At 44.5% G+C, this 24810-nt stretch overlaps 1 protein-coding gene across 5 annotated transcripts in view; it reads right to left on the bottom strand.

Annotated features, from left to right (window-relative positions):
- The window catches only part of LOC147629048 (tRNA/rRNA methyltransferase (SpoU) family protein), a 276989-nt gene extending 257705 nt beyond the window's left edge, over positions 1 to 19284 (bottom strand). For 4 of the 5 annotated variants that reach the window (XR_015267878.1, XM_086812261.1, XM_086812260.1 and 1 more), the window contains exon 1: positions 19101 to 19284. Coding sequence is in view for 3 of the 5 variants with exons in the window: in XM_086812261.1 (XP_086668387.1) it covers positions 19101 to 19247 (147 nt within the window). In the remaining 2 variants the exon portion in view is untranslated. The remainder of the gene's footprint in view (positions 1 to 19100) is intronic. The other variant, XM_086812263.1, reaches the window with a different exon arrangement.
- Positions 19285 to 24810: the final 5526 nt, after the last annotated feature.

Raw genomic sequence — 24810 nt, forward strand, 5'->3', positions numbered from 1 at the left:
TGCACGGTCTGACAACTGGCAGCTTCCGCGCCTGGCTGCTGGTAACCAAACGCCAACCTCTGCGGTGTCTTCGGTACCTAGTCTGACAACTTAGCCGACCTGCACCAGCCTGTCCCGCCATCTTTACCTGCGCTGACCTGCACCAGCCTGTCCCGACATCTTTACCTGCGCTTGGCTGCTGGTAATCAAACGCCGACCTCTGCACGCCTATACCACTCTTCTCCACATCTGTGTACTCCCCGACGGACGCCTGCAATACACGTCTGTACCATTCGTACTGTCCTTGCCTGCAAATACTTTTTAAACAGATTCTTATTCACAGGAAAATACAAATTTTGCAGCCATTTCAAGGCAGGTCAGATTCAAACAAAATTCTAGGGGTTTGCCAAGATTCCCCTTTGCCAGAAAAATTGCAAGTGGTTCAGGGTTCAGGCAATTTGGGGGATTTCTCACTTTGAGGCCAAATTGAAAAATTGGACATGTTGCTTTGGAGATTTTCCAAATTGAGGTCAAAATCAGCAAATTGAGCCTCTTTCAGTTGCAGAAATTTGGGCTTTTGTGAAAATTGGCCAATTAACTGCACATTGAAGCGATTGGAGTGCATAAAAATTGGCGCTTTTCAGATTGGAGCATGTAATTGGGCATTACAACTGTGATTTGTCGCATATGTATACACAGTGTGTAATTGGACAATATGGTGGAGGTTTACACTTGCTTCAATTTGCAGGCAAACATTTGCACCGGACATTTGGTTGCCTGGCAGTGCACATTGGTGCTTGGTCTGCTTGCAAGTATATTTTGTTGACATGGCTCAAAATGCTACAGATGTATTTGGTGTGCTCACCCAGGAGGACAAGTTGGATGGATCTAACTACTCCCTCTGGAGTTTCATGATCCGTAATTTGCTGGTAGCCAAAGGGCTTTGGGACGTCATGTGTGGTGATGACACACGCCCACTTACTATACAGCCAGCCACACCTCAAAGAGGAGGTGCTCAAAGAGCTCCTGAAGTAGAACCTGCTCCCACACAAGAGCAAAAGAGATGGGACTCTAGGGATGCACAGGCCAAGTCATTGATAGCCCTTTCAGTGAAAAGGACTATTATTCCGCACATTCGTTCTTGCAAGACATCGAAGCTTGCATGGGACACATTGGAAGCAATGTATCAGGTACGCAACGAGGCAAGAGTTGCCTACTTAAAGAGGCAATTGAATCTTCTTTCTATGGATGAGGGTGATTCCATGGCAGATCATCTCACCAAAGTGAAAGATTTGCAGGAACAATTGCTCAACATTGATGAGGTTATCCCAGACAGACAGCTGGTCACCTACACTCTTCATTCTTTACCACCTTCCTACTTGGGCTTTCACACCTCTCTCAACCTCTCTATGAGAAGAGGTGGTGATCCCGTCACTTTTGAAGAGCTGGTGAGTTTACTCTTGCGGGAAGAGCAAACAAGAGCAAACTCAGCGAGCAACCATGGTGGAGACAAGGCATTTACAACCAAGGATAAGTATAAAGCAAAGAGCTTTAAGCATGGGGGACAACAGTCTAGCAAGGCTGGTCATGGAGACAGCCCTCTTCTCGTGGTGAAAAGTCTGACAAAGGGGATGCAAACAAGCCCAAAAAGAAAGACAAATGTCACTACTGCCATAAGCCTGGACACTACATCAGTGAATGTAGGAAGCGGATTGCAAAAGAGAAAAGGAAAGAAGCAAGCAATGCAATAGCAGACTCTTCTGACGACAAAGCAAAGCAATCACCTAATGTAATTCACGAAGAGCACACTTTTTTGGTCACATGCACTAGTGACACACCAAGTGCTTCAGACAATGATATGTCTTGCATTGCATCTGACAGACAGGATGTATCATGGTATTTCGATAGTGGTGCTTCGAGCCACATCACTTCATGCAAAGATGTATTTCAGCACTTAGTTTATGCTTCAAATGGCCGCACTGTATCATGTGCAGTGATCATACCACATATCCAGTAAAGGGAATTGGCAATGTCATACTTATTGCAGTCAATGGTGCCAATATATGTATGAAAAGTGTATTGTATGTTCCAGGCATAAAGAAAAATCTGCTCTCCGTCGTCTCAGCCATAAACGACCAAGGTTTAAAGGTTGAATTTGAAGATGGGAAGTGTTTGGTAAAAGACACATCAAAGGATTATGAAATAGTCACTTCTGGAACGTGATACAAAGGCTTGTATAAGCTGGACAGCTATGACAAGCGTACTTATGATGCAAATACAGTGGCTGCCCACACTCCTGCTATGCATGATACAGAGCTATGGCATGCTCATTTTGGGCATGTAAATTTTCGGAGTTTGATGCTTTTGCAGAAGCATCATATGATATGCCGCCTCTTGAGTCTCCACCAAGACATGTATGTGAGGGGTGTATTTTGGGAAAGATGCAACGAAAACCATTCCCCAAAGATGGACCTGTTAGAGCTGAAAGTAAATTACAGCTCATACATAGTGATGTATGTGGTCCAATGCAGACACCATCTATAGGGGACATCTTTACTTCGTCACATTCATTGATGACTACTCCACGTTTGCTTGGGTTTACCCTTTGAAAGCAAAAGCAGAGGTGTTTGCATGCTTTCGACACTTTGTAGCAATGGCTGAAAATATGTGTGGATGTAAAGTCCAAACACTCCGCTCAGATAGAGGTGGAGAATACATGTCAAATGCATTCAAGGATTATATGCTTCAAAAGGGCATCAAACACCAATGTACTGTGCCTTATACACCGCAGCAGAATGGTGTAGCTGAGAGGAAAAATAGATCTCTCATGGAGATGGCAAGATGCATGGTGAAAGCACAAAAGTTGTCTCACAATTTTTGGATGGAAGCTATAATGTGTGCAACTCATGTGTTGAACAGGTGTCCAACAAAAGCTTTGAAAACCATAACACCATTTGAGGCTTGGTATAGCCGAAAGCCAAGAGTGGATTATATACGTACAGGGTGTTTGGCATATGCACATGTGCCAGAACAACTCCGAACAAAGCTAGATGACAAAGCAATGAAATGCATTTTTGTGGGCTACAGCAATGAGAGCAAAGGATACCGTTTATAAATCCAACAGCACGAAGGATTTTTGTCAGTAGAGATGTGGTATTTGCTGAAAATTCAGAACAGCCCATGTACAGCTTGTATAAAAGTAATGATACAGGCATACAGGACATGTTTGATGGACTATTACCCATTGCAATTAGGGGGGATTCAGATCAGCCAGCCCATACACAAGAAAATCCTCATGTAGAACATGTGGAACAGCCAGCCATTCAGCCTCCTTCTATGGAAGAAGTGGAAGATCTTGTCAGGGAAGAGCAAACAGCCATAGACACAACCAAATCAGTGCCAAGATGGTTGCTGAAAACTTTGCAAGAAAGCAAACTTGCAGCTCCACTCAGAGGTAGAACAAGGGCTACTTCCAGCCATGCATTGAATATACATCGTGGGGAGTCTGCATTAGCCATGGGTGGTCTCTTTGATTCAGAAGACCCTTATTCTTATGAAGAAGCACATGAGAATGAGCATTGGGTGCAAGCTATGCAAGCTGAAATCTCTTCTATCATGAAGAACAATACTTGGGACTTGTGGAATTGCCTAAAGGCAAGCATGTCATTGGAACAAAGTGGGTGTACAAAGTCAAAAGGAAGTCTGATGGTACAAAGTTAAGACTTGTGGCTAAAGGCTACTCCCAGAAAACGGAAATAGATTATGAGGAGACTTTTGCTCCTACTTCAAGAATGACCACAATAAGATCAGTGATTGCATTGGCTGCACATAAAGGATGGAAAGTGCATCAATTGGACATCAAAACTGCATTCTTAAATGGGGATTTACAGGAGGAAGTATATGTAAATCAGCCCATTGGTTTTGTAGTTCCTGGTGAGGAACATAAAGTATGCAAATTACACAAAGAATTGTATGGGTTAAAGCAAGCTCCAAGAGCTTGGCATGATAAAATACATGCTCATCTAACCAGCCAAGGTTATGTGAATAGTCCAGCTGAAAGCACATTGTATGTGAAGAAAACCGGTGCCGATATTCTCATAGTCATCTTGTATGTAGATGACATGCTCATTACAGGTACTAGCAAAGCACAAATTTCAGATTTCAAAGCTGATTTGAAAGCTGAATTTGATATGTCAGATTTACACTACTATCTCGGCATACAGTTTATGGAGATGATGGCATTGTTATGCAGCAAACTAAGTACATAAAAAGTTTGCTAAAAAGGTTTCACATGGATGAACGTAAGCCCATTTCTACTCCAGTAGAACCAAATGTACGGCTTACTATGCATGATATTGGAGAGCCTTTTGAGGCCGGCATTTACAACCAGGTAGTGGGATGTCTCATTTACTTGTGTAACACAAGGCCAGACATATCTTTTGGGGTGTCTTTGTTGAGCAAATTCATGCATAGCCCAGGCACAAAGCATTGGCGAGCAGTCAAAACGCATTTTTCGTCATCTTCAGGGTACCCTGGATCTTGGTTTGTTCTATCCCAGGGGGGGCAGCTTGCAGCTTTATGCATATAGTGATTCAGATTGGGCTAGTGATTATGATACCAAGCAATCCACCAGTGGGAATTGTTTTTTTCTTGGCAGTTCATGCATATCTTGGTTGAGTAAAAAGCAACCCACTGTTGCCACATCTACTTGTGAGGCTGAGTACAGGACAATCTTCACAGCTACAGTAGATTGTGTATTGGTTGAGGAGATTATTGGCTTGTCATGTGCATCACAGATGCCATGGACATTTCTAGGGCTAGATCCAGAAGAGGCAAGCAGATAAAGATTATGAACCAGTTGAACCAGAAGGTAGGAGCTTCAGGTGACTCATCTGAGGTGAGCATGGAGCAGGGCCAAGTGGGACCATGCCAGAGGGGCTGTCGGCTGCAAGAAAAGGGATGCTGGCTGCCAGAGGAGCTGTCGGCTGAAGCCATCAGAGAGGTTGGGCAGCAGGCGCATCAATGACAAGGACAAGCAGTCGGGATGCTCCAAAAAGGGGCTGTATGGACATGGGACTGGCCGACCAGCAGTCGGCCAGCATAAAGTGTCCCAAGTCCCATATAAAAAGGGCCCTCATGCTCAAGGTTTAGTCATTCCACCCACTAGGGGTGAGAGTCATTAGGATCCTAGTCTAGGGCAAGTTTTGGGTGTGTTATCACCTTTTCAAGAGGGCAGCCAAGGGCTGCAAAGACATGTACCCTTTTTGTACAATAGATATACTGAAATTCCAGCACTTCTTACTCTCTCTCTCTACTCTCTCTCTCTACCTGCGTTTTTGCATCAGATGGTGCGTTTTTGCATCAGAAGGTTTTCAAGAGTGTTTAGGGCTGAAAGAAGACTACCCAGAGCTTCCGCGTGTTACATGGCTGATCTTCATGAGTGTCAGCAGACACCCACAACCATTCTCACTGATAGCCATAGTGCTAGGGCCGTGGCACGAAATCCAGTATTTCATGCACGTACCAAGCACATTGAGATTCATTATCACTATGTCAGAGAGAGGTTACATGCAGGGGAGATCAGTTTATCTTACTGCCCTACACAGGATAATGTTTCAGATCTATTCACAAAGGCTTTACCTCGAGAAAAGTTTGAAGCTTTCCGCAAAGCTTTGGGCTTACTCTCATACAGAGAGTGATCTGCTACCTTGTACAGGTTCACACTTCCACTACAGGGGAGATTTGTAGACATATGCTCACTTATGGTAGTGCTATGTGTGAACAGGGCTTAACCAAGGGCACATTTTCCCATGTGGTTTTTCCCCTTGGATATCAAGTGTGAAAGGACACTCTTCAATATAATATTTTGTACTTCTATATTATATGGATGTGACACACATGCAAGGGTTGACTTGCATTTTGTGGCTACCACACTTTTGGCTCTCTCTCTCTCTCTCTCTCTCTCTCTCTCTCTCTCTCTCTCTCTCTCATTTTCTGTGTGAGCTTCTCCATCCTGCACCTAACCCTAATGTGTAGGTTTGTGTGTGTGTGTGTGTGAGTCCAACACCAACATGCAACAGTAGCATCCACCTAGCCAGCTTTCCAGTGAGGTCTGGCTTCTTTACAAGGGCCTGATGATCAACATGAAATGCAAACTGGTTGCCCAACAAGTAATGTCTTAACTTGCTGACAAAGTAAATTAGTCCTAGGGCTTCTCTTTCTGTTGTGTTGTAATTCTTCTTTGCCCGAGATAGCCTCCTGCTAGCATAGTAGATGGGTCTGTACCACCCCTCCTCCGTCTGCTGCATCAGCACACTTCTTATTGCAGTGTCGGATGCATCCACAAACACGTGGAAGGCCTTATCCCACTCTGGTGGTTGGATTACTAGAGCGCTTGCAACCATTCTCCCTAGGTCTTAGAATGCCTTTTGGTGTTCTTCAATCCATCTGTATTCAGCCCCCTTCTTGGTGAGAGCATAGAGTGGGTGTGCAATGTCCGCAAGGTAGCGGAGGAACCTGTTGTGCCATTTGATCTGACCCGAAAATCTACTGAGCTCTTTCAGATTGTGAGGTGGCTGCAACTTCTGGATCATTGCGACCTTGGAGGGATCCACGGCAATGCCATCTTTGGACACGATGTGTCCTAGCAGGACTCCACTAGTGACTGCAAAAGCACACTTGGCAGGATTCAGTTTCAGCTCTGTCTGTCAGCACCTTTCCAAACATAACAGCAAGTGGTGCAATTGCTCCATTTTTTTGCCAAAAACACTGAAGTCATCCACAAATACACGCATGAAGTCAGTGAGGTAATCATAAAAGATTTCTTGGACCATGCGTTGAAAGGTTTCAGGTGCATTGCGGAGTCCGAATGTCATCACATTTGAAGCGAAGGCTCCCCATTCTGTGATTAATGTTGTTTTTTCCTTGTCCTCTAGTGCCATTCTGACCTGGTTATACCCACTGAAGCCATCTAAGAAGGAATACATTTCATGTCCGGCCACTACAGCGAAAATGGGTCCGGTATAGTTGCAGCATTCAGTTTCCTATAATCTACACAAACTCTTAGCTTCCCATTTTTCTTGGGCACGATTACAATCGGACTTAGCCAATGAGCCTTCTCAATTGGATATATGAATCCTACTGCCAATAGCTTATCTATCTCTTCCTCTACCTGCTTGGCATAGTTGGGGTTCATTCTATACCTCTGCTGTCTAATCGGAACGCCATCCTCCCTCAGGTTTATCTTGTGCTGATAGTAGCTTGGGTCTATGCCTGGCATATCTGTGTAGCTCCATGCAAAGACATCCTTGTATTTGCATAACAACTCCTAGCGCTCGGTCTTCATCTATCCTTCCAGCTTAGCACTGACCTTCACAATTTTGGGTTGCTCAGCATTACCCAGATTGAGCTCTGTCAGCTCATCTTCCTGCACTCTAATGCATTTTTTTTTTCCCGAGAAAAGATCCTTTCATTAGTTATATAAAAACGACCGTAGGGCTACAAAAGATCCTCTCCTGCTCACAAGAAAAACAAAGCAGTGAACAAAGCAAGGCAGCTCGGGAGACTCTCCCTAGGTGCTGAAAAGTACAAGTATCAGTACAAAGAACTGAGGGGCTAAATCATACAATAGGAGGGGAGAAAAGCCAAACAGGTGGCCTGTAGTGCCAACGGGGGGACCCCGCGTGTAGGGTATAGAAGGGGCTGCTGCGCCAGGTGGTGTGAAAGGCCTAGCGCCGCAAGATCGCCTCATCCGAGTCGCCCCGGATGCGGTCATACTGTCCTCGCAGGGTGTGGATCAGCTCCTGCCAAATCCCTCGTGCAGTCTCTACTGGTGGCTCCAATCTCCCCTCAAAGGCCCTGAAACACCGGGCCCTCTAGGTGAACCAGATGGTGAGGCTGCTGAGGAGCTCCCATCGTAGATCCCTCTCTTGTGTCCAGCTCTGGCGGACGAGAAATCCGGTGAAGGAACAAGGCGAGGCTGGCCCCTAATGAATCTGATGGCCTGGCTGTCCTGCTCCGTCTCATAGCCCATAGCAAGCCCTGACGAAGTCGACCAAGCAGCGGCACCCCACGTATACATACCCTCTGGAGAGAGGGGGGCCATAATACGCAGCATCCGCAGCCAAATCTGCTGCGCCTGACGGCAGTCCCATAGGCAATGTCTCTGTGTCTCCATAGGGTGGCCGCATCGGACGCAGGCCACCGGAAGACCGCTGTGGACAAGCCAGGTGCCAACTGCTGAGCCCTTGTGGGCGACCAGCCACTGGAAAGTCGAGATCCTGCGGACCTGTCGATTAGCCCAGAGCCGGGCCCAAAAATCCTCCAGAAACTCCTGTGAGAGTCCCTGTAGCCGCCAGTGCCCCACTGCAGCTGAAGAGACCATCCTCCTCGCCGTCAAAATATGCCGCCCCAGCCGAACAGTATACTGGAAAAAGGTGATCTCTGTGGCCTCAAGGGATGCATAAGGATCATGCCACTCGTACTCACCAGGGTCCCACTGTAGCCGGGCCAAGGGGCGCGCTGCATATGCCCATATGCGCCACTCCGGGAGCACATCTGCAGGGTCTGGGTCAATATACCACTTCCGAGAAGCGGCAGCCACTACCCGTATCCTCTGAAAGGTGCACTCTGCAACCAAAGGCGACTCCACCTCCACTCTCTGAAGTCTGCCCTCATCCTGAATCTCATAGTAGAGGCATCTATCATCCTCAGTGCAAGCTCTGACAGCAATCAGGATCTCCAACTGTGTAAAGACTCCCATCCACCGTGGGGCCACTAGCTCGAGAGGCGTGAACCACTCCTCTATGAGTGCCTCCTGAATGTCATCCCTCGCGGCGAAGGTGGAAGCGAGGCAGTAGGGGGGGACGAGGGTGGGGGGGTGAAGGAGGGGGTGCTAACATCTCTTGGTCCTCAGTCGTCGTAGGGGTCTCCTCCTGGAGGAGAGCAAAACTGTTCCTCACGGGAACCCAGTGATGCTGAGACTGTGGCTGCTGCTGCATCGGTCTCTGGGCGTGCTGCTGTGGCTGTCTCCCTCGACGGCGCCCCTGTCCAGGCTGCCACTCCGAGGTCTCTGTGGCCTGAGCAGGTGTCTCGGAGGCTGCCTGCCTAGCCGCATCTGTGGGCAGGTCATCAGGGGCCTGCTGCTGCGGTGAGGGTCGGGGTCTCCTGCGAGGATAGGCCTTGGCCAGATGGCCGACCTGCCTGCAAATAAAGCACTGGTTCGGGAGCCCCGAGAACTCCACTCTCTGATAAATCCATCCCCCCCCCTATCCTAGGTAGCTGAATGACCTTCGAAAGGGAGGAGATGTCAGGCACCAAAACTCTGACCGAAGGTAACCCAGCTGCTCTGGCCACCACTGAAAATGCTGTGGGGCCAGTCTCTAGCACCGAACCCACCAATGCTCCTAGCCTAGAAAGGAGCGGCAGGTACTCACGGCGGAGTCCAAGGAAGCAAACTGTAACATGGAAAAGGCGCTCTCCCTGCTCGGCCGCTGCTGGGTCAAAGCCATGCTGCCAAGGTCTGAAGAATGCCCGAGCACCCCTGATGTCTAGGGGACTCATGGCTAGGACCTTGGCCACGCTCTGGGATGTCTCAAACTTGATCTAGTAGTGACCACGGCCCAGTAGCTGAACGTCCAGGATCTTGCCCACATTTGCAAGAAGGCGGGCCTGGAGAAGATCCCGGATCTCCCCTCTGCTCGGGCGAGTGCCGACTATACGGCAGATGGTGGAATGTGCCTAGAGGCGTTCCACCTCTGCGGCGAGGCTCGCTTCCTCTTCTGGCGAAAGAGAAAGCCTGATGGGGGTATCCTCAGGGGCGGGCGAGGGGGCTGCGGGAGAGTCCCTCTGAGGTGGGGCGGGAGGAGCCTCCATCAGTGTCTGAAGCTATGTCCAAGGTGGAGCGAATGCGGAGATTCCTGCAAGAGCCGAGCTACACACAAAGGACGGAGGGGGAAGGCGGAAGGCAAAAAGAAAGGAAGACCCCAGGGGACGGAAGAATCTGAAAAAAAAAGGGGGGGAAGGTAAGGCGGCGAAGACAAGAAGCCCCTAGGGGGGAGGCGAAAGCTGCGCGAAACAGGGGGCGGGGGGGAAGATAAGGCGATGGCGGCGAAATGGGGGACGGGGCGTTGGAGAAAAATGGGAGGGCGCGAAGGCGAGGAGCAAGAGCAGGGGGCGCTGCAGCGCAGGGGCGCGCAGGACAGCCAGGCGGGGGAGGGGGGACAAACGCGAGTGCAGGCGGGGGGGGGGGGGGGGGGGGGGGGGGGAGTAGACGCGAGGGTGGGAGATGGGGGGAAAGCGTGCAGTCAGCGCGAGGAGGGGGCGGCAGCGTGAGCTTCAACGAGCAGATTCGATTGATGGTTTATTGACTTTTAATGCATTTTTGTTGTTCCCTGTCCTTACAACTTAAGGCTTCCATCTATTCCTTCAACCCTTGTTCTGACTGTTTATCCACCTCATGTGTTTGTTCACTAACCTCTTGTTGAGTTTCTGTTATTCGGGTTATTTCTGTTAAAGTTTTGTGCACCTCAAGTGAAATGCCCAAGTGATTGTTTTGTCTCTAACCCATTGCCCATTATCTTGATTAATGGTTTTCCATGAAAAGATGTGGATTTGATGGTGATTTGTGTGAGATTTGGGGTAAAATAGCTCTCTTTTTTGTTTTTGAAAAGAATGCTATTTTCTTAATTTTTGGATTAATTTATTATTTTTGTTATTGTTTTTATGGTTTTTCATGTTCTTAGGGCTTTCACATAGTTTGAATTAGGCTTAGTTTGCATCCATTGCATCAAACAATGCAATAGAATACAACTTTTAGTGAATGTTAGCTCTCTTTAGTTTAAACATAGATCTAAGATCATTAATTCTAGTTTAATTGTGTGTTTTTTGTTGAAATTAATTAGATTAGAGTGATAGAAAGTATTAGGAGTAGCTTATAAGCATCTTTCAAAAAATTTCTTAAAATCATCAAAAAATCCTTGAATTTGACTAAATTCTCATAATGGACTGGTCTTTGTCATTAAGGGTGATTAATCTTGTTCAAGAGGCTAAAATTTTAGAAAATGTATTAATTGGGTCTATTGATCATTTGAGTAGTCAAAATTGGGGTTTTGAGAGCATCTAGCACTTTTTTACATAACTCATTAAGGCTAATGAGCATTCAATGAGAAGATGCTCATGAGTTGTCAATTTGTCCATTTTGTGGGTCATTTATGAAGGGTGTAAGGTGTGTCATGAAAAGGTTAACTTTTTTTATTCCACTTATCTTTTATTTGTGTATTATTTTTTACTCATTTGACATGTGAACTGGGTCGGGCAAATTCATTGAGTGGCTATTTAAGCACCCTTGCCCCTTATTGTAAAGACACGTAATACATAATTCAGTGCTGCGTTGTCGTACGAAAGCTCTCTCTCTCTATCTCCTAGCGTTTTCTCTCTCTTTCGCTCCCTACCTGCGTTTTCCATCTGCCAACGTCTACTCTCTCTGCTCTCTCTTATTGCTTCCGCACGTGCGCCTTTGACATGGTATAAGAGCCTGGCGTCTTCCAATCGCGAGAGAGCATCTGGGTGTGAAGTTGTGCAGCAGAAGGAGATCGCTGTCTGCCAGCGTCAAGCCAGACTGAGCCAGCGCTAGTGTTTCTTATATTACGCTATCTGTAAAAACGTTTTTTTTTAATAAACGCTAAAGTCCTAAGACTCCAGCGTTATTAAAAATTGACTCTTTACTGGCAGCATTTCATAAAAACGCTACTCCTCTCTATGCTTGGCAAACTTTGGAGCGGGCAGACCAGGTCGACTGAGAAGAGGTGGACGGAGTTTTCGAGATGGGACTCCCGTGTTCGAGCAAGGACGACAAACTGAATGGCGACAATTATGCATATTGGAACTTGATCATGAGGCTATGGTTTAGCAGAAAAGGCTTATGGGACATTGTTGATGGCTCGGAGGAATGTCCCCGAAGGGATAGCAATCGGTTCACACGTCTTCAGGAGGAGGAGTTTCTCAAATCTCTTGTGGATTGGGATGCTCACAATGCGAAGGCGATTTCGGCGATTGCAGAATCTCTCACCAAGGAAATTTCCCCTGCCATTCAGACTTTGAAGACTGCCAAGGAAATGTGGTCAAAACTTGCAGGAATGTTTGATCGAGACTCAACAATGCGAGCAGTAACCCTTCTCGGCCAGTTGTTTTCCATCAAGTTTGAAGCCGGGACCTCTATGCAGTCATTTCTAATGAAGGCAAAGGTTATCCATGATCAGTTATCGGCTATGAATAGTGCGTTAACTAGTACCCAGTTAGCTGCCTTGGTTCTTAAGAAGTTGCCTGAGGAGTACGAAATGGTCTCGAGGGCATTACGCTTACAAGTCACGAAGGAAAAGCTGGAATTTGATGATCTCAGCTCTTTTCTCATTGAGGAGGAAGCAGTGCTCATTTATATTCTGGTAAGCCATAGATTATTATACCAACAAATGGGTGGAAGCTAAGGCATTAAGAGATAATAAAGCCAGCTTAGTGGAAAAGTTCTTGTTTGAAATGATCATGACCAGGTTTGTTATAGATTTCTTATGAAAGATCATGTGATGTTGAGTTAATCTCTTAATCACTTCATCCACACAAAGAAAGTGGTCAATGAGAACCAAAAACATTGGGACCAGAAGCTATACTCTGCATTATGGACATTTCAGACTAAGGCAAGATTCGAGTTCCGAAGGATGTAGAATCGGCACATGCTACATCGGAATCCAATAAGAAGTCTAGGAGCCGTTTTTATAAGTGCGGAAAGCGAAGGCATTTGGCTCGGGATTGCAAATCCAAAGCTAAAGCTCAAGGCTCGACGAATGACAAAGGCAAAGGCAATGCTGACAAGGATGACAGTGACAGTGATTCTACCAGAGATGCTACGGCGTCTGCAGGTGTGGCGAGGACTACACTGGCACATGCTCTAGCATTCTAGCTTGGTGGATGGATGCTACCACGTGCTTCAGCCAAAGAGAGGCATGTGAGTGGCAGAGAGGGGCAATCTGTGCTCCCGTTTTGATGACTTGGACCCGTGTGTCGGAGTTCAATTTCTGGGTGTTTGGATTCGTGTGTCGGAATTCAAAGCACTAGGCATCTGGCAAGGAACCAACATGGCGTATAAAACACTATGGATGTGCTGCAGTCATTCATTGTTGTTTTCGGGATTATGGACAGGGTATGTACCAAAGTTCATTATCTTGTGGAGTTTTTGGACGTGATGTGTTCACTGTTCATGAATGGGGATTCTTGGACGTAGTGTGGTCTACAGTTCAATGTTCTTTGAGGCAGTTGGTGCTCAGGATGGCATTTTTGGTGGTGACAAGCTGGTGGTTGCAAATCCGAGGTGTACCTAGTGGTTGGCCACTGCTGGGGTGTCCATGGTAGCTTCTTCATCGACTTGGTATTCCTACTTATGTTCACTATGAGCTGCAGAGAGGGTGTTAAAGTTTTGTGCACCTCAAGTGAAATGCCCAAGTGATCCTGCTTTACTTATGTTATTTGTGTATTATTTTTTACTCATTTGACATGTGAACTGAGTCGGGCAAATTCATTGGGTGGCTATTTAAGCACCCTTGCCCCTTATTGTAAAGACACGTAATACATAATTCAGTGCTGCGTTGGTCGTACGAAAGCTCTCTCTCTCTCTCTCCTAGCCTTTTCTCTCTCTTTCGCTCCCTACCTGCGTTTTCCATCTGCCAACGTCTACTCTCTCTGCTCTCTCTTATTGCTTCCACACGTGCGCCTTTGACAGTTTCCTCCTTGGGGTCCACAGCCTCATCTAGCTTTTATGCTGTTGTCTGCACATTGAATGTATCTACTGTATATTTTGCCATTATTCCCTCCACATCCAGCTGAAATAATGAAATCAGCTCTGGATTTTCTCTGATTATTCTTTCCTCCTCATACCTCTTCTATTCCGTCCAGCAAGTTCAAACCTTCCGCACGCAATGGTCTGATTGCCGGATCTATGTCCACCTTAACTAGTGTGCTGACTCTGATCTTCTTTCCCCTCCTGATGGTAATGCTTTCTTTCAGCCAGTCATGTTTGATTTTTCCATGTCTTATCCATGGTCTACCCAACAACATGGGATACGATTCCGAGTTGCCCTCCATTCGGAGTACCAAGAACACAATGGGGAAGTTACATCTAGCTACAGTGATCTGTTCTCCTCGGACAAGTCCGAGCGGCCTCGATTGGCCATGCGCACCAAGAATGGAGCTCGGTGGAACTTGGTGATTCCTAATTCCCTGGCTCTTTATTCCGGAAGTATATTCACTCCTGACCCACCATCTACAATGGCTCCTCTGATGATTTCTTTACCCCTCAGATGTACTATTATTTGGGGCACCACATTATCTACTTCTGGAACATCCACTGTCTCCACCGCCTGACATTCTGCTTCTTCTGCTGATTCAGCCTCGCTCTGTGAGTGATCAGAGCCTTCCGTTCGTCCCTTGGGTTTCAGTAGCTTCTTGATGAGCTACTTCCTGTAGTTAGGCACTAGTAACAGCAGCTGATCGAGGGTTATGTCTAGTTTCATGGTTTTGAGGTCTTCCCACAGGTCATACTGCTCCTCATTGTTTAGTTTGCTGTCTCGTTGGGCACTTTTCCTTTCTTTCCTCTTTGTTCCTTCAACTTTTTTTGAGGACTCCGCCCATACTACTCTTGTGGTGTTGATTTGGTTGGCTTCACAGATTCTGATTGGACAGACTGTATTGATACTCGAAGATCTACATACCGATATTGCTTCATGCTTGGTTCTAGATTGGTTTCTTGTAAGTCTCAAAAGCAGAGGACTGTTTCTGCTTCTTCCGCCGAGGTTGAGCATAAATCCTACCTTCTCTCCTCTATTGAGGCACTTTGGATTCATCAGATTCTGGAGCATTTGTGCTGTGCCGATACTTCCCCGGTTACTATTTTCTCGGATTCTCAGAGTGCTAATGCTCTAGCACAAAATCCTGTGATACGGGGACGATCCAAGCATATTGAAGTGCATTATCATTTTGTGCGCGACTGGATCGAGTTGGGCCTTCTTCGACTGGCCTACTATTCTACCAAGGATAATGTGGCTGATCTCTTCACCAAACTACTTCTAAGAGCTACTATGGAGGTGTTACTTCAGCGTGCTTGTATTGGACCGCCCTCTGGCGCTGAAGAGGAGGTGTTGGATTATATCATCTCCAGAGGGTCTACATTATCTTTTTCATGCTTGTATTGGCCATTTATAAGGCCCTGCATTGACATATCTTAGCAGAGATTATTCAATATTTTTCTTCCATTTTTTGGTATTTTTAGGCATTTTATGTAGCATTTAATGCTACAACCATGCTGCCGACCTACTACAACTAGCCGACCAGCATCCTGAGGTAGTATATAAGGGCTGGCTCCCTTTCCCTCAGTCTCTCATTTTTCAGCATTCAATTGAGGTCATTAGCAGCTGCTACTGCTTCTCACCATTGTACAACACCTACGGGCTTCCCTCGTGCTCAGATTTCAGCAATAAACATCAGTTTCCAACATTTACAGGTCTTGTGCCTGGGCCTACATCTGTGTTTTATATTTGCTTCACTTTCTTTCAGTGGCCGATGCTTTGAGCAGAAAGAGACAAGTGACTTTGATTCAGACCACTAGACTCGACCTTGTTGGTACGAGACTAGATGACATGAAGCACACGTACGCGGATTCCAGGGAATTCGGTACACAATGGGAGCAGGCATTGGATGCCACAAGACCATGCCACTTTTTGATACGCAATGGTTGGCTTTTCTACAAAGGCCGACTCTATGTCAAATGCCAAGTTTACCAGTCATTTTTGGAGGGCATTGTTTGATAACTTTGGTACTAAATTGAACTTTTCCAGTGTATTTCACGCACACACTAATGGCCAGACAGAAATCTACAAACAGTTGGCCTTTGATGTGCGGAAGTGTTATGTCCACGATCAGCAAGGTAAGTGAAAATTTTAGTTCAAGCTGTTTTGAATGATTCCTTCTCTTCAGCTATTGGCAGGACTCCATATAAAGCAATGTTTGGAAGACCATTCCAATCGCTATTGACCAGAACCTCATCTCCAGTACCTGAAGCGAGCAGAATGACGAAATCTTACCATGAGATTTTGGAGTCAATGAAAAACAGGTTGGCTAAAGCGCAAGAGACCTACACTCAATAAGAAAACAAAGACTGAAGGGATGTGAAGTTCTTGGAAGGAGATTGGGTTTATCTGCGGATCATGAAGCAAAGACTGAAACAGGTGGACAAGTGATGCCCAAAGTCATCATTCAAGAGCTTCGGACCTTTTCCCATCCAGAGAAAGATTAACGATGTTTCAATGAAGTTGAAGCTACCTCCGAGCTGGACCATGCACGATGTGTTCCATGTCAGTTGGCTAAAACCATATGCAGATCCATTCCCTTCAGAAGTGAAAGACGAAGCGGAACCAGATATAGTTGATGAGGCTAAAGTGATGGTTCTAGAACAGATCCTTTTGCACCGCTTCAAACATGGCTCAAGCCGAAGACAAAGACAATTCCTCACGAAGTTTCAGGACCAAGGATCTCACGAAGCGTGATGGCTTGACAAAAATTCTTCAAAGACTATCCAACTTTATTGACAGACTATTTGGAGGCTATGTAGCTTCCATCAAGTCAAAAAGAAGGGGATGTCACGTGCATCCCGCACTTGGATGCCATGTAGACATATCGGAACAAGAAGGTGCAGGACCTGGAGTGGAAACTAGTCCCATGTGAGCCCAGCCCAGGATGAGTCAACCAGGGTTCCACTCTAGTATCTACGCGTCCAAGGTCAGGTGTGCATTGTCCTGCACATGAAGCAATGCCAGTCCGTACTGTGAGTCCCCCTCTAGAATGATGTCAGATGATTTGTGAATCTAGTTTGCGACTGCGTGCCGGACATATGTAGATGCATGTAGGATTGCATGTAGGAAAAGGGGCCAGCCTATAAGGGTAACACCAGAACAAGGCTTAATGCTCATGTAGTGGGCATGGTGGAGGTTTAGAACCACCCCAAGGGGCCAAGAGGGCCCCATGCTGTGCCCACTAGCCCTAGCCCAGCTAGGGCTAGTGGGCTAGGCAGGCCCAGCAGCATGGGGCAGCCCCCACACTGATTGCGCATGGCTGCCCAGCAGCATGGGCACCATTCAGATCATGCGCAGGCTGGACAGCTTCTGTCCAGTGTGAAACGATGGCAAAAGGTGCATTAAATGCTACTTTTTCCTAGTCATGAGATATATCAGCAGGCCGACTTATGCTGTGCTGACTGACCAGAGCTAGAAAAGGGTATATAAACCCAGCCCTGAATTCAGTTTGATTATCTCATTATTCACGAAGGGTTACCGCTCCAACCAAGGTAAACATTGCAGGCCAAGATTCAGTCTTTATTTTTCAGATTTACATCATTCTAATAAAGCAAATACACCATTAGTGGTGGGGGCCCTTCAGATGGTATTTGCGACCCAATACTGTGTCTTCTCTCTCTCTCTCTCTCTCTCTCTCTCTCTCTCTCTCTCTCTCTCCATGGACACTTTTGTATCACCCCAGTGAGATGGCTATATTTATGTTTTCATTCTATTTTATTTTCCATTCCATGATGAGATATGCCATGGACATTATTGTACCACTTCGGTCTCATAGGCCCATTGGGTCTTTAGTAGACGCTCTCTCTCTCTCTCTCTCTCTCTCTCTCTCTCTCTCTCTCTATTTTTTGCACATCTTCTACAATTTTGTGTGTTATATTCGTCGTGAATGATTGCTGAATTTTGAGCATTGAAGTTACCAATTCTACCACAAAGCTTCCGCATGTTACGTGAATATAGATGAGGTTGTCGATAACAGAAAGTTAGTCACCAGGTGATTGAGAAAACTAGCACTAAATGTAGGCCTTAAATAAAGCGGTTCCAATGTGTGTGAACAACCGCTAGTATGTATATGTCTCTTGTGTGGGAACAACCTCTTAAAAAGGCACATGTGGTAGCATCATATTTGGCATATGTGGTGGCATCATACTTTAAATATGTGGTGGCAATATATTTAGCATATGTGGTGGCATCATATCTAGCATATACTTTAGAATATGTAATGGGGTCTCTCCTATAAAAGGGACCTATGTCTATGATGAATTTATGCTTTCCACATCATCTTGTACTTCCTCATCCCTCTCTCGCTTCTCCCCACTAGTGTGTGGTTGCACTCTAGGCATTAGTCAACAAGGTTTAGGCCGAGCATGGGCTCCTTATTTTGGCTCACGTTACCTAGAATGTCCAAGTGGTGAAAAGACGCTTTTTTAGAAACTTGGGCTAAGTTGTGGTAAGCACGCCACTTTTGGTCTCTAGAATCTTGGAGCATAAGGCGACCAAGTGTGTATGCAAGAGCAACCAATCAAAAGTAAAGGGGTGCTCTCAACAGATTTCAAACCAATTTTTACTTTTTATCCACCATTATTTCTTGTAACCATTATTTTGCTTCACCCAACCATCCTACCATCACCTTAAATAGCACTAGTCTTGTAGGGAAAAAAAGTCACTTTATGGCTTTCAAATACTCTTGTAAAAAACCTATTTCTTTTTAAGTATGTTGTTTCAAAGAGGGCTGCAAGAAGCATCCGTCCTTAATGTCACGTGTAGCTCGACACTGGGGGTGTCTTGGTGGTATGGAACGCCAAGGCCTATAGCCGTGGTAGAGCTCACTCAAGACCTCAAGCTTGGGGGTGGTTTGAAAGGGGAATGGTTGAGAGGTGAGCCGACAGCCCAAATTCTATGGCAGTCATGTTATGTTGGATCCAAAGCAAGTTATCTTTACTCAAAGAGGGTTCGAAGTATGTGCAATCCTATGACATACATACACGTGTAATTGAATGGTTCAGTCTCATGCCATGAGGCACATTGTGGTCATGCTATCTTTCTAATGACAATGGACATACATACATTTAACACATGGTTGGTTGCCACATGGCACGATGTGGTTACACTGTACTTTGCTTAAGAGTTAATGAATATTTTCCGTGTGCTGCATGTCTTATGATTATAATAATCACAGTGCGTATGATAGACAGCAAACTCAGGATCAAGTGCGTCTGATATGGAGCCTACCTCAGAGATTTCAGTCACTAGGCTGGAGAGGAGTTCCACATGACGGGTTCCTGTGGCAAGGAGGAAAGCATCCACTGTGTCAGATATGGCCTGTATTGGAACGACTCCAAGAGCTCTCAGCAATGCCTTCACCGCCGAAGACGCCATTTAGTGAACCTCTGGGAAAATGGCCCTCTTAAGTATCGGCCCTTTCATACGAGCCGCCCAGGTCATATGGACAGGCTACAACGTTTTTTAAGAAGACTACTTCGTTGTTCTTGTTGCTATTATTGCTTTCATTGTCTCATGCATTTAACTAGAATGTACATTATTAAAATGTACAATACTAGGAGATGTAAGAATTTGAGAGTATGTTAACGTGCTTATTCAACCATGACCTAGCTAGCCTAATCAATAAATATGTTAATAAATTTCACAAACCTTTAATAATCAATCTATATTCACAAGGCACTAATAGTATACCTAAGAGGTAATGATCTCAACTACCTCACCTTTAAATGAAAATGCATGCCTAGTGGAATGAAAATGCATGCCTTGTGGCTACCTGATGTGAGGTGTTAAAAACGATCTCAACTACATCACCTTTGAATGAAAATTCATGCCTAGTGGCTACCTAATGTGAGGTGTTAAAAACGATCTCAACTACATCACCTTTGAATGAAAATTCATGCCTAGTGGCTACCTAATGTGAGGTGTGTTAAAGAGTATGATCTTGGTTTTGCCAAGATTTAATTTGATATCCCTTTCCTCATGGAATGTCTAAAGTACATGCAAGTGCCTCTGTAACTCCTGTTCTTGAATTAAATATATAAGCATAATATCATATGTATACAAGAGAATGGGTATCATTGTCTAGGCAAGTTCTAATCCTATGGCTTCTAGCTTATCCATGAAATCTTAGATCTCATTAACATATACCCCAAAGAAAGTGGGCAGCCCTTTTTCCCAAGAGCTTGTACCTGGCATGTCACTCATAATGTCATCACTTCCCATATCATATATGGTGGCTTGAGTAGCCTTGTGTTTGACCCCAATAGTGTTGTATATCTCACTAGATATTCTCCCAAGAGCCTGGCCTATCACTCCCCATATCATATATGGTGGCTCTAGTAGGCAAACCAATAGCTGTGGCAATGGAACTAAGACAAAGGCTTTTTTGAATCTACACTTACTCCTCTACATGTTCGCCTCTTTAGTGATCATTTAAAGGGGTGAAATGCAATCTCATGTGGTTTGGCCAATGTGTGACCAATCACTAGAGTGCAATAATTATTTGGATTCAAGGAGTCTCTTGCTTTATGGATAGGGACTATGGTATGGATGGTCCAAGAAAGGGGAAGATCTTATTAAAGAGTCCTATTAAAGAGGTGAGCAGAGACGAGGGTATGTATCTGCACAAGAGTATGAGATGATTTTTTGTAGCAAAAAGTGATGCTCAATGGAAACCTCTATGGTTAGTGTGTTTAGTGTGTTTACCTCTTGTCCAATGGCCCTTCCAATCTATGTTGTAAATCGCACATTCACCGAGGTGTCCAAGGAGAAGCTAGAACTTTCAGCGGCATGAGCTATAATGGTTGCCACTTGATACATAGTACCGATGACAATAATAGAGCCATTGTCGTCTAAGATGGTCTCGCAAATTTGAAGCAATGCATGCTTCTCTTGCCATCTGCGTGCCATTAATTAGAACGACATACACAAAAAACGTAAGCATGACATACACACACGCAACATATGCACAACAACACACAAGGTCTCAATGAAGAAAAAATAATCTCATTACTCACATGTGCAGAGATTCCATGGTGGGACAATGTCATTGGGGAAATCATAAACGGAACCTCCCATGGGCAACCTCACTATAATACAATCACACACTGTGTTTGTATTGACACCTTTAACACTAAAGGTTATGTCTCTCACGTTGGCCTTCAGCAACATATCAAAGACATGTTCCAACTCCGGTGGACATTGCTCGTTCAAAAGTGCACAGCCTATCTTCAAAGGATCCCCAACACATGTCATCGTCTTTGTAGAATGATATCCTGCCACACCATGTTGAGTAGAGTTATACATCAATTGTTATTACAGGATATAAAAAACACACCTTTACAATCACTTCACATGAGGTCACAATTAATTATTACATATGTTAACCCCGAGGCTTCTATAACGGTAGAGGAACTAGCACTTTGATGTTTGTTGGGAGCATCGAGGACTACTATCGTAGGACAACGAGACACTCCTACTACAAAGCGTACATTTTGTAAGTGCATACACCACACAAATACTTTACATTATCATTGTTAATGAGTAAAATCATAATTGGTAAATTCATTTGGATTGGAGTCAGGTCACTCAGGCTAGGTGGATGAATTGGTCGCAATGGTGCATTGGGCAATTCACCTCTTACCAAGCCTATCTAAATCCATAACTTAATCTATGTTAGTATGCAAACAATATAGCAATAATACAAATGAACCACAAGTAAAAGAGTGCCCTACCTGTGTTGCTACATGACCAACTTCTTCAACTTTTGGGGTTGCCTCAATCTTGCATGTGCTATCATCAGAATTGCTTTCGTCATATTCTGATGGAGAGGTATTAGAGTCGTCCTCTTCCTGCCGGGACTTTTCTTTTCCCTTTCCCTTCGTTGCATCATTTTTTTGCACTTTTTTCCCTTCATCTCATTATCATCCTCTTCATCCCCTTCATCTTTCATAAGACCTTTACCTTTGCCTTGAACATGTGATTTGTCACGTCAAAGCCAATCCCTAAATAAACTTGCATTTGGTGCATTGCCATTGAAGTTGTTATTCAAACAAAATAGATTACTTTGTAAACATCAAGAAGATAGAAAAAGTAATTATTACATACTTTTAGGGATTTGTGAATCCTTCAGCCTCTTTAAATCGCCATCAATCAAAATATCCAAAATATGTGCTTTGTGGTCATTTGGCAACGAGCTAGCTACCAAGTTATATAGCCTATTCTCTATCAATCAATCCGGTTTCTCGTCCCAATTAACTTGCACGAATCATCTGCAACACAACACCATAATTAAATTGCAACATTAAAACCATACAATGTTGTTGCCTACAAAATAGACAGAGGAGATAGTATAGGATTTCTTGCTCAAAGAAACCTTCCCCTTGTGCAGGGTTCGCAATCACCACCAACCGCCCTGTAGCATGCCTCCACTTTCTTTCATCTTTATAAAATGTCTTTCTCCATCTCTCTTCAAACTCTTGTGTAGACAAATTATCTACTAGGGAGTCAATATCTCAGGTGGCTGCTGCAAGGTACTCATCCTATTATTTATGAATTGCAACATTAGTGGATGATATGCAAATGCTTATCATATATTGCAACTGTCTAAAGATTGAAGGTTTACCTGGAATACTATTTGGGAAAGTTTTGAAAGCTTACAGTTATACCAAGATGGGTGGCCCTTTTTTTCTGTGTCAATGCATACTTGTTCATCCATGCCTTGTTCATCTCTCTAATGTGCTTCATAATTGTTTCTTTGTTTGCCAACCCAAGTGCCCTAATGAGGCACACTTTGTCCACAAGGGAAGAAGAAACATAGCCCTAATTCAAAGAGTCTTAAAACATATATTCTCTAACCTGTTTAAGCGAGCGATCATTGCTGTGAGAACTTCCCCTCACTATCCTCATTGAATTCAATAAGGATAACGTCAAGACAAGGATGTCTTGATGCGACATTCTTGAATGCTATAGTTAGATAGTGCAAATCTAATTAGTCCCAAAACTATTTTATAAAACAAAAGGCTGCATTCAAAAAAGTAGGCAATTTAAGTAGACTCACATTTATTAATCTCCTCCATCCATGCCACAACTTGATGATTGTCGTCCGATACATACAACATCTTCTTACTTATGATATCCCACTCTATGCCTTTGATCATATTCTCGAACTCCTCGTTTTTCAATCGCCAGATGTCATCCCATGCAATAACATCATCTTGAGTCATTTCTCTAACAAGATTATGGGATGAGGAGATGGAGAAAATGAACCTACACTTATCGGCAACATAGCCATTCGTATAAAATTTCCTTTGCCAGCTTCTTGTACCTAAACTATACTCTTCGTATAGAGGGGTTAGGCACAAATCTGCACAAGGGAATAGGTGGCAAAAAATTGGATTTTACCACCTGCAATGCACACACACACACATACACACACACATGTTATACTTGGTAATCCAAAAGATACCTTATCTAAGATTTGATTAAAAAAAAGTGGTTAACAATTACTTTCACTCTGTTTTAAGACTGTCTTGTAGGAGTTCTAATCGCAAGCGAGTTGCAAGAGTCACCATGAAACTCTTCATTCTCGCCTTCTTTTTCAATTCTCTCATCCACCTCTCCTACTTCCTTAGTTTCTTTAACGGTTTTTGAAGAAGCATCTTTCTTCAAAGACTTATCAACTTGACTTGGATTCCTTCGAGGAGGACTCCAATCATCATCTTCCTCTTGCACTTTCTTCTTCTTCTTGGTACTTGTCACTTCTTGGCTTTGTTGCTTTTGGCAGGTGTGCTCTTTACACATTTTGCACGCTTTGGATGTGGGGTTTCCTTTGATGTATTTGTAACAATCTAAACACATCGACATATACAAGACAGATTGCTCTTAAAAAAATCACTAAAAAAGAGCATAATTGGAAAGGTGGAGAGAGATAAAATAAGACTTGCACAATCTCTGGCTAGCCACACAATGATATACCCTTTGGTTTGATTTAACTTTTTGATATCACCATCTTCGAGGGGAAAAGAAAGAGGAACTTCTCCCACTTCAACATCTTCTATCGACATGCCAACATGACCATGCGACAATGCAATTCCATGGACAGTATCCACGGTGGGGTCTACATGCAAAACGGTCCCAGTAGCTACCTTGGTATCACTGAACATCAAGGATACTTGTGTCCCTCTTTGGAATTGGGGAGACGCCATGAGGAGTAACACGAGAAGAAGGAGAATGAAAAAGGAAGAAAGAGTCCTAAAAGATATAAGAAAGAAAAAGATAAAAATAGAACAAAAAAGCAATAGATATAAATAGAGGTGATATAAATAGAGAAAAAAAGATTAAATTAAAAAATTAGGGTTTTGAAAGAAGAGAAAAAACAATGAAGAAAAAAGAGGAGAGGAAAAGGTATAGAGAGGAAAAAAGAGAGTGAAGAAAGAGTTGGTGAGAGAAAGCGAGGAAGAGAACTATCTTGAGAGCTATCTTTTTAGGATTTAGGGAAGTAGAGAATCTATGAGAGAGAGAGGACAAGGGTATGTGAGAGTTTTGTTTTTAAAGAAAGGGAAGAAGTGTTTTGCTATTAGGAGGAAAGAGAGAAGAAGAAGGCATTTTGCTTTTAAGGGGGGGGAGGGGGGAAGAAAAGGCATTTTGCTTTTAAAGAGAGGGAAAGGAAAAAAAAACGTTTTGTTTAGGGGGGAGAGAGAGAGAGAGAGAGAGAGAGAGAGAGAGAGAGAGAGCATTTTGTTTTCGGGGTAGACTTGCCCACTAAGGGCGATGGGTCTGCAAGCCCCACTAAGGGCGATGGGTCTGCAAGCCCCACTAAGGGCGACAAGCCCACTAAGGGCGATCGTCACCCTTAGTGGGCAACCCCAAAACGAAACAAAACGTGTCCCCCCTCAAAGCGGCGATTTTCTTTCCCTCTAAAACAAAATGCGCCTTTCTT

The sequence above is a fragment of the Cibotium barometz genome, chromosome 18, assembly GCF_041138505.1.
Source record: "Cibotium barometz isolate CiBa-2024 chromosome 18, ASM4113850v1, whole genome shotgun sequence".
Classification (NCBI taxonomy): domain Eukaryota; kingdom Viridiplantae; phylum Streptophyta; class Polypodiopsida; order Cyatheales; family Cibotiaceae; genus Cibotium; species Cibotium barometz.